This window comes from Bombyx mandarina, chromosome 18 (genome assembly GCF_030267445.1).
Source record: "Bombyx mandarina strain Sakado chromosome 18, ASM3026744v2".
Lineage (NCBI taxonomy): Eukaryota > Metazoa > Arthropoda > Insecta > Lepidoptera > Bombycidae > Bombyx > Bombyx mandarina.
In genome coordinates, this window is record NC_143224.1 from 5,491,453 (window position 1) to 5,508,121 (window position 16,669).

Consider the following 16,669-nt stretch of genomic DNA (forward strand, 5'->3'; position numbering starts at 1 on the left):
TCCGATGGAGTTTAAGCTCTGGTAGATATTTCTTGTATCACCTTGTGTCATTGGTTTATATAATAAGTATAGATTATGTCAAACGGTATCGAGTTGTATTATCGTTCTCATAACGAGAGTCTAGTGAAGGCAGAAAAGGATAAGTTGGATACTGCTAGTACCTATTTCTGCCGTGAATTAAGCGGTTTGTATGTTGAAAGCAGTATAACCGTAATTTAAATTACGACTTTGAATTTGGGCAACTGCATTAATTTTGCCATATTTAGAGGCTTTTGTCTCTTATAGTCCCTAAGAATCATCTTGTACACAGCACACGTGATTATCCGCTAATCGACTAAAATTAAAGTTGTTTTTAAGCTGGGGATTATAACAAAGATCACGCGGACCTTACATTTTTTTTTTTTTTATTGTTTAGATGGGTGGACGAGCTCACAGCCCACCTGGTGTTAAGTGGTTACTGGAGCCCATAGACATCCACAACGTAAATGCGCCACCCACCTTGAGATAGAAGTTCTAAGGTCTCATTTATAGTTACAACGGCTGCCCCACCCTTCAAACCGAAACGCATTACTGCTTCACGGCAGAAATAGGCAGGGTGGTGGTACCCACCCGCGCGGACTCACAACAGGTCCTACCACCAGTAATTACGCAAATTATAATTTTGCGGGTTTCATTTTTATTACACGATGTTATTCCTTCACCGTGGAAGTCAATCGTGAACATTTGTTGAGTACGTATTTCATTAGAAAAAAAAAACATTCTTTGATGACAATACAATTACTACCCTGAGACTCTGCGATCAATGTCAGATCAAAATACAATAGTCGTACTTTATGTAATAGTCACCATTACGATAGACATCGTAATAAGTAAGTCATAAGAATATACGTAAGTACCAACAATAGACTATTGCGTTATTGTTAAAACAAAACAAAACGAATTCGAATTGTGCACACATAGCTGTAACTTTCAAATTCAATAACACCATTTTAATTAGTTATGGTTTATCGTTCAGGCTGTTGGAGCGATCGTATCGTCTTGTAAACGATTATTACAGCACTAAAGCAGTTCCATTTTTTTATTTAATAGGTGAAATTGTAAATAATTTTGCGCAGGATGTGACTGTATTATCTTATTATACGGGCATAATGGAAAGCAAATATTTTTTTCGCAACTACACGCTAACCTCTAATGTAATAAAACAGACAAATACCTATCTCACAGTCGAAAAGTTAAAGTTTATTTTTATCATTCATATCGTTAAATGCATCGTTTCGTTCACTTCAAAAAACTTACAGTTCGATCAAACTATTCACTGACGTTCAAAAATGTCATTTCATACATTTCATGATTCAAAATATGCAGTTGGAACAGCGCCCTAGCGGCAAACGTAGGTGAACTTTCCAACTTCATACAAAGGACAATGTCCATTTTTTATGGGCGTTTAGGGCCCCTAAAAAAATTTGTTGTGTCATGATGGTTTTAACTTAATTTGATAGACAAAGAAATATAGTTTCATATTCAGAAAACGATTTTTATATTCTCACCCAGGTTTAAGAGAAATCTGTTTTTTTCTGCAGCTAAAATTAAGTCCTTAATTGTTTTCTTCGAAATCAATAATCGCTCTCATCATTATTTACAGTATTAAATAAGTTAATTGTGGTTAATGTTGCTAGAAATAAGCCCTTACATACATTTTATTATTATTATATCCTCATAATAATAATAAAATGAAATGAAATCCGGAAGTCGGCAACGATATTGTTGTTGTTGTTGGTCTATACAGCCTAATCTGTCGTAGTTATATTGGAACGAAGTTCCTTACGGCAGGCTTGGAGGGGATAGGGATTTTGTTGCGCGACCGAACTGAAAAAAATGTGATAGTAAAACCGTAAGAAAAAATCCGTGGAAAAAATCCGTGGAAAAAAGTGCGTGGAATAAAACCGTTAAATGAGACGTGCGCAGGCGCGACAGTCGCATACACAAGCGAGTAGTGTATAATACCTTTCTCTTTCTCCCTCTTTCTTTTCGTTCTCTCATCCATTCTCTTTCTATTTTACGTAATTTATTATTTATTCCTAAATACTTTCCTATACTTAAATAAAAACTAATCAGCAAAATTTAAGAGAAAAAAATCAAGAAAACCTACATAAAATTCAGCACGATTTTTTTTTGCAAATTATGTCGATTCTACATTAGCCGAAGGAACTTCGTTCCTACCTGGTGTCCCACGACACCACATTTTAATTTTTTTTTTTATGTCGTTAATCGTGAACAGCGATTATTGACGTTTAATACACAAAACAACACCCAATTTATATATTATACATCACAATAAACTATTAAAAAAACATTAAAATAAAACTTCAAGTGACGCTTCACTCAGGTTGCTGCCAAAACTCTGATCATAATCAAAAGCCATTTAGTCACTGTCGTGAACTTGACAGCAAAAAGTATTGAGCAAACAATGGTTGCAATGCAAACAATGTCTATGTATGTACAGCTCTCCACATATACATTAGCGCGCTTCCCATTGGGCGTACAAATTAGTTCGACTTGAATGAAAGTGCAATCGGATGTTGGTAATTCCATACACATTTTATCGTCTACTGTAAATTCGGTTTTTGTCTTTACTGTCTCATACGATGGAGGTCCTGATGGCACGTAGCCAACGATTCGGAGAGTAATATAGCGAAGGCTGTGTTTCTTTCGAACACAAATTGTTAGGTAAATTAAAATTCAAAAAACGAAATATATAGACCGATAATTAAACAAATCAATTTAAGGCAAACGACAGGCACGTTTGGACTACAGCTATAATAGCAAAGGCTTTGTTTCATTTGGACACGAATAGTTAGATAAATTAAATTCAAAAAACGAAGTAGAGACCGATAAACAAACAAATCAATTTACAACAACCGACAGGCACGTTCGCTGCCGCTATTGGACATCTGTTCCAGTAAGCACAGAAACCGTGAGCACTATGATGCAACGCTTCCGGTCTCTATTACCTCATTGTTGGGTTCGGAAGCTTAGTGGCTCGCTCCCATTCTTTCAGCCGGTGCAGTGAAAGGGTCCTCCGATACACTTTTACCCTTCCGATACCGCGTCCAAGGCGTCGGGTGCTCGCCACCATTCGCTCTCTTATAAATTCGGTGAAAACACTGCGACATCACATTACAAATTCGGCGGCTGTACAAGTCAGCCGACCGATCGCTCGAGGGAAATATCTTCTTAAGTTGTTTATCAACTCTCGTATAGTGGTTTAGTTTCATCAACAAGACGCGAATACTAACTAAGCATCTAAAATGAAATTCACGGTGAGTGCGTGTTCCCTTGTGCTAGTAATGTTTTAATACAAGTGGGAAATGAAGTGTTAGTGTGACCGTTATACAGTTAAGCAGGCTTTGCGCTGCAACTACCTGTTTGATAAATTTGGTTGATGTCAGCGTTATGAGATTTGATGGATGATTGAGAAGAATTACCCACGATTAGCATACGTTTATAGATGTGTAAAGTAAAAGTGGAAAAGTGAAATCGGTATATAGTAGGTTTCAATAATGATGAATAATACTGCGATGCGGGTCAAAATAAACTTGATTTCATTCATCTGTACTCGTCATTCCTGTTTTAAAAAGTTATATAAAAAATATCAGACCTGTGTAATTACGCAATATGCTGTTTTTATTTTAGTATTATCACCAGTTTTTTTGTTGCAGGTTGCATTCATCACTTTGTTAAGTTTATCGGCGCCATGGTCTATCCTAGCAAAAAGAGCCGACGATGTAAAGGATAAACGAGAAGCCCCTGCAAGCTATGTACATGGACTCTCTTCATCAAGCTATGCATCTTCTGGACAGTCTCCGTCGACCTATACATCTTCTGGACAGTCTCCTTCGAGCTATACATCTTCTGGACAGTCTCCATCGAGCTATACATCTTCTGGACACTCTTCAGCAAACTATCAGCCATCATATCAAATCAGTACGCAAAACTACCAACCAGCCACGAATTCGCATGGCGATGCCAGCTCTATTAATGTCGGGGCTGGATATAGTATTGGAGGAATAAAACCAAGCTTTAGTTACGATGGTCAAGGATCTGCTGGGCTTCAGTACGCATCTCAAGAGTATCCTGCTAATGGTCATGCTACTATTCAACTTGCTCCTATCACATTGCAGCCCACTCACGGCGCAGGCGGTCTAGTATCCGGAGATATCTCGCAAATTATGAATCAACTGAGCCATAGTCTTAATTCCGGAGCTCTTTCATTGCAACCATCCAACAGCGTTGCAGAATTCCACATTGGCGGTGAAGGCGGTCAGGGTCAAGAGCTTTCGCAGCCGCAATATACTTATGGTAAACTGCAGCAATATAATTTAGTTGGATCTTTGGGAGGTTCCCCGGCGCACTACGCATCTGGAGTGAAAGGTCTCAGTTCTTATGGTTCAACTGGACCAGTATTATTTAATCCATCCGAGTCTCAGTCTTCGCAATCCTCAGCCTTGACATACTCCGCACCTAATTCAGGACATTCGGCAGATGAAGGAAGCTCTGCTTCTTCTAGCAGTGGAGGTCATTCTCTAGCCGGATTATCTTTTGGTAGCTCAGGACACCCCTTTGGCGCATCTTTGAAAAGCTATGGAGGTAATAATCTTGGTGCTAGTAAAACTCCCTTCACACCATCAGTTTTCTTAGGATCATCTGTCCAAGGCGATTCCAGTCATGGGCTTTCTGCCGGGCCTGTAGCTTACAGTACGCCATCTTTCGCTGGCTTCCCTGGTGGTCACGCGGCTTTCACTTTCGGATCTGCTGCTAACGGGCCCAGTTATCCAGGCTCTTTTGGAGGATTTGGAGGTGATTCTTCTAAGTTCCTGGCTCCAGCTTTTGGTTCCATTAAGAGTGAGGGTCTTGGTCATTCCTTAGATGGTTTGGCTACATTCGGATCAGCAGGGCAGTTCGCGTCTCCACCCGGCACCACTTACGGTTTCCCAACAGCATCGTATCCCGCTGTAGCATCTCATTCCGCTAGTGCTGCCAGACCTTACTATGTCAGTACTCCAACGAAGCATTCACACAAAGGTTCGGGGTCCTCATTGAGTTCTCCTCACTCTGGTTCTAAGCACAGCTACGCAGGCCACAGTGGCTCTCGGTATTCTCCTAAAGACACCCACGGCGCTCACAGTGAGACGAGTTACAACACCATTAAATACAGCGAAGAACTGAAACCGCGTGTCCATTAGATCTCCGATATAGTTACTGTTGAACGATTTATTTTGTAAAATCTATCTGACATTGAAAATCGTTTGTGAGTTACGTTGAATGTGGCCCAGATAGAATATGCGGGTTTGTTTGGGTGAAAGTTTACCATTAGTATTAATTATTATTAGCGTTCGTTCTGCTAATTAACTGGGCTGCAATTATTTCGATTCTTGCCATCAATCGAGAGCCATAACTTTCCTTTTAGTATGGCATGCGTATGCGATTGCTTACATTTTAAAGTTGTTCGATTCGAAACGAGTTTGAGAGAACGAGCCATTAATATAATTATTAGGTGCATGTTTTAAATCACTAACCGCAGTGCTGTTGGATTACTGTTACCAGCCACGATTCGATCGCCGTGAACCTTTGTAAATATTGATGTTAATTTTTAAGCAACTTATTTATTGTTGTAGTGTTAGACGTAAGATTGTTACTGTTTTCAATAAAATGTTTCACAAATATGATGTATTATTTTCATGTGGCGCACACTGAACACCTAATAGGATTGTATTTAGGGAAGATAAACTTTATGATTTGAAAAACAAGTAAAGTGAATGTCTCTTTTGGAACTCTACGATATGCAGAAACAATTTCGCTTGAAGGAAAGTTTTTAAGGAAATCGAATGAGTCTTGTCACGGCACACACAACACCACGAAAGCACACATATCATCTATAAATCTTTTAACCGTCAGAATAAGCTACCTTGTTTGTAAAACCAGACTGTTGGTAATGATCATGATCGTAGATTTCTTTGACCAAATAAAGCACTGGCTAGTTGAGTGAACATCGATACATTAGTGAAGACATTATCAAAACAAATTCAGTCTGATACGTATGAGAATTTTTTATAGTTAAACGTAAGCCGACAGACGCAAAGAATGTAAATTTGTAAGATTTCTTCTTAATCGTTTCACTCTTGACAGAGTGGTCGAGATCGTTTTTTAGGCTTGGGGGGAGTCAAGGCTATTCTGATGCACTAAGGGGTTCCCACCGCACTTTCTGATTTGGTCGGTCCAGCCCATTGGAGTGTTTCCGTGCGGTGTTGTCCACTCTTCCTGTAAGATATAAATTATTGAAGTCTACCTGGCTATTAATTAGAATAGGCTCAAATTTATTGGTAGCAGAACGCATTGTGGCACTATACGGGTGGTACCTACTTAGCTACTGATGTACACTAGGTATATTGTAACTAATTTGTATTTTGTCTTTTTTGCGGCGAAAAAGTCACGTATACCAGTTTTTTTTATGATCGAAGTATTACTGGTGGCCCGGAGGCCTTTCCAGTTTCACCAGGACAGTTGGGCGACCAAGGCTCAACCAGGAGGGGTGGGATTTGCTAACAGCTGCCCGAGCGCCTTCGAAGGAGACCTAATAACTCAAGAGTAGCTGCTTCGCGAATGAATCTACAACCGAAACGGAATCGCGACCCGCTGAGAAGATCCGGCGAGACACTCAGCGGGCTGATGCATGGGTTAGGTTGCACGTCGAACTCTTTGCCGAGTTCGACGAGTACGGTTACCGGGATAGAGTTATTGGATCTGATGGATCCGTAAGGACGTGTCTAGGGCGACAACGGGCCTGCGTGAACAGGATTCGGGGAGTGTACCAGTTGTAAGAGTGGGCTAGTACTATACGATTGAAAGTTCTACTTCAATGTATGTCAATGTTATGTCTCAAGGTGGATGAAGGCATTCACGTTGTGATATTTATGAGCTCCGGTAATCACTTAACACCAGATGGACCTCGAGCTCATATAATAATGCAATACAATAAACAATGCAGTATTTACTGGAGGTATTTACTGGTAGGTGGTGGTCTTGTGCGCCCGCACGGGTAGGTACCAGCACTCTACCTATTTGTGCTGTGAAGCAGCAATGTGATTCGTTTTGAAGGGTGGGGCAGCCGTTCTGCTAAAATACTAAGACTTAAAACACATGTCTTAAGGTGGATGGCGGCATTTACGTTGTTGATATCCGATGAACGCTTAACACCAGGTGGGCCGTGAGCTCTTCCGTAAATCTTAGCAAAAAAATATATAAAAAGAAAATACTACCCCGGTCCCTGTTCTTCTTTATCGAAATAATAGTAACCTCCTATATTACTATCTGAATTTAGATCTTGAGAGACTTAACGGGTGGATATCATCATACTCCTGGTTGCTGTAGGAGACGAATCGCTCGACATTAGTGATGTGGGTGTGTTTGTGTGTGTGAAGGCAATTATGATATTGAGATTTCAATATTGTTTCTGCGAATAGTATTCACGTCGGTGGCCCGTATAATCGCCTATCGTGCGTGTAGGAGGCCCGTAAAATCGCCTATGTAGGTTAAAAAAACGTTGTAAAACACGCATCCAGCGAGTTGTTTCATTTCAGATACGGCGTTTGTGTTTACGATGTGTGTAATCTCCGTGTTTGTTATACATGACACGCGTATGTATGTCGAAGTGATATAATTTACTCGCTACTAAGAAAGTATCGATTACGGAAGCCTAAAGTTGTGACGCTGAATAAAATTTTCAGCTAAAATTACACCTCGTTACGTAATTATCGAACATAACCGGGCCAGAGATTTATTTAGTAATCACAACGTGCTAGAAGACAATGAAATTGCGGGAGTCGGTTGTGATTGTAAAACGAATATCTAATGGATTTCCAAAATCTTTTGAGGATTTTGCATATTTTGGTTTTGATTGCAAAAAAATGAATGTCTCGTTTGTACGGTTTGAGTTTAGTGGTAAGTTGTACAGGTTTAGTGGTTGCGAGCGAGAGAAAATCGATATAAATAATTCGAATGACTTGGATGACAACTAGGGTTGCCAGATGTCCCGTATTTTAGGCTTAGTTTAAAATGTCCCGACGCCGACGGGACTGATTCTGTCCCGTATTCGAACCGAAATGATTATAATTGTATTAATTTTTATAAATATATTAAAATCGATAAAATTATGTTAAAACTGACTTGCTCCTCAGAGAAATATGAAAAAAAAAGAATGTCACTATAATTTTGTTTTTAAATAAATCCCGGGTAAAAAACGAAATTCCCGTATTTTTTGCCTATTTAAGCATTTGTCCCTTATAGGCTGAAAAAAAATCTGGCAATCCTAATGAGAACGGTAGATAGGTCAGCTGTTGCTCTACTCGTGTCAATGCAAAAGCTAGTTGTGGGAAAAATTAGAAATGAAGTTTAAAAACTTTAAATAAACCGCTTGAATAGCGAATCGAACTGGACTAGACTAGATATTAATTTCATTTTTTTATTCTGTCAAGGCGAAGTTAATTAAAATTATTAAATGGTGATTTAAATTTTCATGTTAGTCAGACGTCTAGAAGTCGATGAAAATCACGTTCACACATTCCGTTGCACACAAAGAAATATACCAAGCTAATGAAAGCGTGTTAAAAACATTATTATTTAGCTACTAAATATAAATATGTATTTAGATGACAGTGTTATAGCTCTGAAAGAATTAGAATGATCCACTAGGCGTTTTAAGCTTTAATTTCACATAAAACACTTAAGTACTTACCTAAAGACTCATTGTGAATAGGTACTTAATTAAAATAATAATAATAACTGGGAACAAATCACGCACGGTCATCCGACCCCAATTTAGGATTCCTTGTGATATGGGTATCAGAGACTGACAAATATACTTATTTACGTTTAAATATATACATATTATTATACAGATAATAAACACCTAGACAAAGAGCAAACAAACATGTTAATCACACGAATGTTTGTCCGAGGTGAGAATTATAGTTATTATACATAAATTAGTTATCGATAAGCAACTCAAGCACTCAACAAAAATTTTTACGGGCGTCGGCCACTAGATGGCTTCGCTTCGATTCGTTTCTCAATGCACTTGTAGATGGCAGTAACATATTACAGAAAAAAATAGGTCCATCACAATTTTTTTTTAAAACTGCAGTTACCTTTTGTTTTCATAAAAATATGTTCATCACAAATTTTTTTTTGGGCCGCGTACCGAACCTCCTTCGAGGTCCTCGCGCTTAAGGGGCGCGCGGTGTATGTGGGACAGGTCCGCGACTGCGAGACCGCGGGCCCAGGGGTGTTTTCAGGGCGCTACTCACTAAAAGACTCCCCTGCACTCTTTGCCTAAACGTCCGATCCCCTCCGAGGTCAGAACCCGGATGAGGTAAGGGGGTTACCGCGGTCAACACTACAACCAGACGGTGCGGCTCACCCCAAGGACGCCCAGCCGACGGAGCCTTCGAGGCGAATCGAAGGCTCTAAAACGTCGGCCGTCTCGCTAGGGCAGCCCGTGAGGCCGCCCAGACGGTGCCGCTGGTCCAGAACTAGCTTGCCAGGTTGGGACGCGATACACCGCCAACCGGTTGCTGTTTCGTATCTACTTGGCGGCGCGCTTCAGTACTGGTAACGCGCCGCGCGGCCTCGACCCCCTTAGGTCGCCCCGTGACCTTCACTGGGGGGAGGTCCCAACCTACAGGGAGTAACATATTACCTATCCTACATTTTATTTTTAATTAAGGATTTTATAAATTTTCCGAAACCACAAATTGATAAAATTTAATCAATTTGTCTATAACAAATAAAGACTTGTATGATTTATAATTTTTTTATTTTCTGTGTTTAGTTGTACTATAATTAAATGCCTTAACTTTAACAACATATAAGTTTAGGGGCATCCGCTACAAGATGTCGCTAGTTTCCATATAAAAAAATATTTGTATTGAATTATCGCAGTTTCAGGGTCATGGTGAGAATTGAACCCATCGAGCCCATTGAGCCCACAGTCAGGGGCGCTAATTACTGCACCACCTGCAATTACTTTGTGAGTTCTCTAAATGAGTCGACGTGCTCATTTAAGTCGGCTGCTTAGTGCTTACTAGAGCTTACAGACATCACAGTGTGACCACAACGATAACTCTTGAAGTCGAAGTCTCAATTTAGCTGTGACCGTGTCAAATTAGAAAGCACGTATGCGATGCTGCGTAGGGAACTGGTATTGTCCCCTTGTAGTTTATACATTCCTAGTTCAACGTTCATAGCGCCTCCAACTCATAGGCGGAAGTCCGGTGATTACGTCAATCGAGAGGGTATCCGTCAATGCGGTTTATTTGAGACACGACACGAGTTAAAAAAGACCAGCGGCCTTCATGTAACTCCGGTAACTCCTTAGCATCAGTGTGCTTAGTGCGAGTTTCTTAACGTTCTCGATAGCGTAAAAGTTAACCCAATTTTATATGCAGTTGGAACAGCGCCCCTAATGCGGAGTTTACATTACGAAATTAGTGTCATGCATGTTGAGCTCAGTTTCACGAAAGTAGTTTCGATATATGCGAAAGTAATTTCGTAAAAAAATTAGTGTCGCGAAATCCACAGTATCGCAGTAACCATGGCGCAATCACCATCAAAGCTATATTCTATGCTATATGCTATATTCAATGTAGTTAAAGAAATGCTTATATACCTATAAACTTAAAAAAAAGACTATCAAGAAAAAAAAAGTTGGTAGATTCGAGGATGGTCAACAAGATGGCATTTAGGTGCAATGAAGTTAGTCTCTGAATTAGCAGATGAAGATCCTGAGAGTTATAAAAACTATTATCGAATGAGTGAATATAATTTTGCTTTTTTACTGTAGGTGTTTCGGGTCCCAGAGACACCCTTGTCGCTGATATTCATTAATAAGATCTATATTTTTATCTGTACTCCATCGTTGGTTTGCCATTTTCAACGCTTGAAGCGCGTCCGAACTAACAATACATACGTCCGCACAGCGCAGGCCCTTTCGCGACATTAGTTTCACGTCTTGTCTACACTATGAAATTAGTTGCATGACATTAATTTCACCAAAAAATCGCGCAGGGCACGAAACTAATTTCCATGCATGAAATTAATGCATGCATTACGAAAGTATTAAATTACACGTGAAACTGTTGGTAAAACTAATGTCACGAAATTAATTTCACGCCACTAATTTCGTAATGTAAATTCGCCTTAATGGCAAACGTACGCACACGATCCCATTCCATAAAAATATGAGCTAACTTTTACGCTATCGAGAACGTTAAATAACTCGCACTAAGCACACAGCAAGGCAGCTGGTCCACATTAAAATGATTGTTATTGTAAAATGTGTCATCAAACATATAAAAAACGCGATAACGAGCTATTTAACCGTAATAGTTATTTAATCGTGAACAAACATAATAGTGTATGTAATGAACAGACAGACTGGTTGTCGAATGCATAAGAATGAGTAATTCCGTACATTGTGTAAACTGTTGCTCAATATCTTCGTTCACGGTCGAGGGGACACATGGAAGAGTGCTTACTTCCGAATTTGTCTCATTGTGTAACTTCTTGAGTTTTTTTTTGCACGATAGAATTTTTTTTTTAAATGGTACTGGGAGCATTAACTATGTGAGATTACGATTTAGTGCTGTTTTTTTTTAATTAGCATCATTAGAATAAATTAGCACGTTCAATAGTGGCAGGGCTTCTTGTGAGCCGTACCTTTGCCATTTACTTTTATATTTTTGCGCGAAAACCTTTGCATAGTGTTCAAGTGTTTGATCATGCGTCTCACGATCGTATGTCTCATCTTGTTCCCAAGTTTCTTCTAGAAATCACTAAATTGACGAGTGTTCACGGTTGACTTTCTATTCATGGCGTATGTTCGCACTATGGTGACCTTTTTATAGATTCTGCTGATTTTCTGGAATATCTGGAGAACACGAATAATCCGAGAAATTTGGAGTTTGCCTAATAAGTCTCCGTGGTCTAAGACCAATTTATGTATACTTAGAATGCCTTTCCTTTTTTTTAGCCGTGAGATTTTGTTATAAGCGCCATCTTACGATACTTGGATGAAGCGAAATAGAAAGATGATGTGACTAATCCCTCTTTTCTGAGTGTTAATTCCAATATTTCTAACGTGTCTAAAATATAAATAAAATTTTAATCACTAGATAGAGCTATTAGCTGTTATTGTTCCTGGTGACAATTATTGTCATACCATAATTAAAAATACGCGGAAAGAGTGTTAATGTTGTAAATGATCTGTATGTTTTTTTTTATTGACTAGCTTGGTCGGTGGCGGAGTAGTTAGTGTCACTGATTGCTATGTCGCGGGTTCTATTCCCAGGTCGGGCAAACATTTGTGTGATGAACAGGCTTTTTTGCTCTTTGTCTGGGTGTTTTTTAACTATGTATTTATCTATTTAAACGTATTTAAATATGTATAATAGTCTCTGGTTCCCATAGTACAGGAAATTCTATTTTGGGGTCAGATGGGGTCAGATGGAGTCTTGATTACTGGTGGTAGGACCTCTTGTGAATCCGCACGGGTAGGTACCACCGCCCCGCCTATTTCTGCCATGAAGCACTAATGCGTTTCGGTTTGAAGGGTGGGGCAGCCGTTGTGACAATACTGAGACCTTAGAACTATATCTCAAGGTGTGTGGCGCATTTACTTTGTATATGTATATGGGCTCCAGTAACCACTTAACACCAGGTGGGCTGTGAGCTCGTCTACACATATACAAGCAATAAAAAAAAAGATGACCGCGTGTGACTTGTCCGCAGTTATTTATTATAAATATTCATTATTGTTTATATAAATAGGTAATGTGCTCGCAGCCCATCTGATCTTGTGTGGTTGCTGGACGTTATAGAAATAACAACGTAAACGCTGTCCCAACTTATAGACATGGGGTCGGATTCAAAAAGTGTCAATTGTATTGTATAAAAGCTATCTGATCTTACAAACCGCATTCGCAAAATATTGGAAGAAAACAGAGCGGGGTCAAAATTCAACACTGTTAAATTTACATTTCAATCATCCTTGTATTCTTTAGTGAGGTAATATAAATAGATATCCTTTGTTAAAAGTTGTGACATAGCTTACTAAGCAAATTAGAATGTATATATGTGTTTTTTTAGAGATCACTTTTTATTATGACCTAATCATTTTTATGGAGTTAATTGTCTACTCGATTAATAGATAAGAGTTCGTGTTTTGAGTAGATATTTATAAATAACAGTGTTACTTCAACGTAAGATACTAATTTGATGATATATAGTTACCCATACACCTCTGGTATTTCAAAACTTACAGCTACTTCTCTTGTTAATACGTAAATCTGCACTGTAAAGAACCAAATCTAGTCTGGCTTATTTGTTTCTAGACCAGTCTAGAAAGCGTTAGTCTGTGTTGTACCTACAATAGTAGATGGATAATCCCGCTCTCAGTCAAAGAGGTCGAAACAAGTTGTAACATAATAGCCATTCAATTCCTATACAGTTAAAGTCACACGTGAGACAATCGAATTGATTACGGAAGTAAATATTATTAGTGAAAGGATTTGACTATTGTTTATAAGTTAATTTACTCATTTGTCTATTTTTTTTTAAACGCGCAATTTCATGAATTGCTTGTGTTTTATTGTATTTTTAATTTATTCAAAATTTCGAAGTCGTCGTGGCCTAACGGATAAGACGTCCGGTGCATTCGTGTTGAGCGATGCACCGGTGTTCGAATCTCAGGCGGGTTTTTTTCTAATGAAATACGTACCTCCACAAATGTTCACGATTGATTTCCACGGTGAAGGAATAACATCGTGTAATAAAAATCAAACCCGCAAAATTATAATTTGCGTAATTACTGGGGGAAGGACCTCTTGTGAGTCCGCGCGGGTGGGTACCACCACCCTGCCTATTTCCGTGAAGCAGTAATGCGTTTCGGTTTGAAGGGTGGGGTAGCCGTTGTAACTATACATGAGACCTTAGAACTTATATCTCAAGGTAGGTGGCGCATTTACGTTGTGGATGTCTATGGGCTCCAGTAACCACTTAACACCAGGTGGGCTGTGAGCTCGTCCACCCAACTAAGCAATAAAAAAACCAGTTCGAGTTTCATTCAGCAAAAAATCAAACTTTACTCTGAAAGTTGAAAGTAATAAATAGCATATTTATTGAAGATCTACCAATAATCGTATCGTACTAACACTCTACATAGATGATTTACTTCCCTTTAGCATTTAAAATCTTGAGTCCAATCTTGAGTACATGTTGCAGTCAATGCGGCATATTTCCTTATGCGTGCAAAGGAAGTTCGTAATCTTGTAGAAACTGGATACGTACGCGTCCGATACAGGACAAAGACCTATCCGGCGGTCACTTCCCTCGACCAATATCCGAAGCACGAGGAAAGTGGTTTCATGCACGTTCTTATAAATACGTTAACTTCGATACTGTCTTACACTTTTCCGAACGGTTTCAAACATACAACACTTTTCCTTGTAAAACGTAATAGTACGTTCAGTAAAATAGTAGTGAATTTTTTTATTGTATCGCGTACCGTTATGGCAATAAGGAAACTGTTGGTGAGCATCATTGTTGTGTTTACGTTAATGAGTTTCGGTATCTACAATCCGAACATCCACTATTGATCGCTATCATGTTTTACTATTTCTTTAATGTGTTGAGAATCCAGACTTTAAATTAGTAACTATACAGATTGATTGATTGTTAGAATTCAACGCTTGTTTGTTTAGCAATGATGAATTATCCGTTGTTCATTCTCTATATTTTTTTCATTCAGATAATCATCACTTTCGCTGCGCTGGTGTGCTCAAGCGAAATAGAAGATGGTGAACACAAGAAGAGAGGAGTGAAAGGGACAGCGTTGAATTCAGTTTCAACAAGTGCTCAGAAACCTGACTACACATACAGTATTTACACTCAGAATCCTAGTACGCAGAGTGCTACGTCAAGCCAGGCATACCAAAATCAAGTACCAAACTCGTACTATCCCAGCCAGGGTAGCAGTCAGTACTACACATCAGGGAATTCGCAAGTAGATACATCGCAAACATATTCCGCGCAGCCACAAGTCAATGCTACACCCCAACAAGGCACATCCCACTACTTGCCTATAAACTATGTTCCAAGTCCTGGATACCTAAGTAGATATCAAGTCGCGCCGAGTAAAACACCAAGCAACGCGCAAGTAGCTTTCGTTCCACAACCAAATCATTATCCGCAACAGCAAATTTTCGCATTCTCTCAAATACCTCATAGCTACTTTTCGCCGAACACAGCTAATCAGGTGCATCCTCATCATAATGCGTTCGTTAGTCAAATCCCACAATTTAACTATCAACCGTTGTCACTAGGATCATTATTCGGGCACCCTTCAGGCACCTTAGTACTGGGGCAGTCCAGTCAACCTGCACACAACAATCTTTTGTACCCGAATCCAGTTCAGAATTACTTTACTCCGGCTTCTCAGTCTAATCAATATTCACAAAGTAAATATCCATCGTATGGCTCTCCAGTGCAATCGGAATATGACAAAGTCCAAGGCGCTTTAGCCCAAACGAAAGAAGAAAATGAGATTGTGACACAGAATACTGAATACGCCGGTACATCCGATCCGAATTCAAGTTACAAGAATTCTTATAGCGGCCGTTCTGCTTATGCCAAATTGTCATAGTAACTATTAATTTTCCTACAAAACTCCATAATATGCATGCGAAACGTTTAAAATAATAACAATAAGGATATTGAAACGAGAAACGAAGATGAGAAAATGTAGTTTTTAGTGGCCATTTTAAACAAACATCAAGACTTTTTAATTTAAGTATAAAATTAAATATAGCCAAATACGGTAATTGTTATATTTTGTCATAATAAAGTAAAATTTTTGTATAGCAGCTGCGTTGATGTTATTTAATAAAGGTTTTACGAGGAGACGAATGTTTTCTTACTTAAAATTCTCAAGCTAACGAACATTAAGCTATTTTTATGAATTTATTTTAACATTGATTAGATCTAGTTTTTTAACAAACGTCGGCCATGGCTAAAGCATCTCTTGTCACGACATCCACGAAACTTGCGTCACAACGTAAGTGATCTAACAAATTTTACACATAATAAATAATTAGATTATATCAATAACGCGGACATGCTGTTAATAAATTGAAGAAACCGCTCGTTTTGATGGATGTGAGAACGGAATTTCGTAGTGTTTAAATATTACGTAAGGAATATCCAGTTAATAACATCGAAGATGGACAGTGAAAGGGAGCGCGTGCTAACTGAACTTAAGTTGTTTTATTTGTATCACTTAAGTGATGCGCAACCGTTTACGACTAGTCCTATGAAAACGTCATCAGAAGATTTACGAAGAGCCTCCAGCAATAAAGAGGAGTAAACTTTTAAAATTTAATTAGACTGCCGAGGTTTTGCTTGCGAAACCCAAATGTTTTGGTCTCATATAGATTAGTCAATTTGTAGTATAATTTGGGTTCGAGAATGAAGTTTACAAAGACATATTAGGTTTAATTATTAATTTATTATATAAAGTTGTGTAGACTTCTTAATAGTATACTAGACGTAGCAATAATTA

General features: G+C 38.8%; 2 protein-coding genes across 2 annotated transcripts; both read left to right on the forward strand.

The window, feature by feature from the left end:
* The first annotated feature begins 3,163 nt into the window (after positions 1-3,163).
* On the forward strand, positions 3,164-5,734 carry LOC114246365 (uncharacterized). Its single transcript, XM_028178848.2, has 2 exons — positions 3,164-3,320; positions 3,720-5,734. Exons 1-2 carry the CDS (start codon positions 3,309-3,311, stop codon positions 5,241-5,243), a joined length of 1,536 nt encoding a protein of 511 aa, XP_028034649.2. The 5' UTR covers positions 3,164-3,308; the 3' UTR covers positions 5,244-5,734.
* Positions 5,735-14,533: 8,799 nt separating this feature from the next.
* On the forward strand, positions 14,534-15,992 carry LOC114246395 (uncharacterized). Its single transcript, XM_028178889.2, has 2 exons — positions 14,534-14,642; positions 14,861-15,992. The coding sequence occupies exons 1-2, from the start codon at positions 14,622-14,624 to the stop codon at positions 15,752-15,754; spliced, it is 915 nt and encodes a 304-aa protein (XP_028034690.2). The 5' UTR covers positions 14,534-14,621; the 3' UTR covers positions 15,755-15,992.
* Positions 15,993-16,669: the final 677 nt, after the last annotated feature.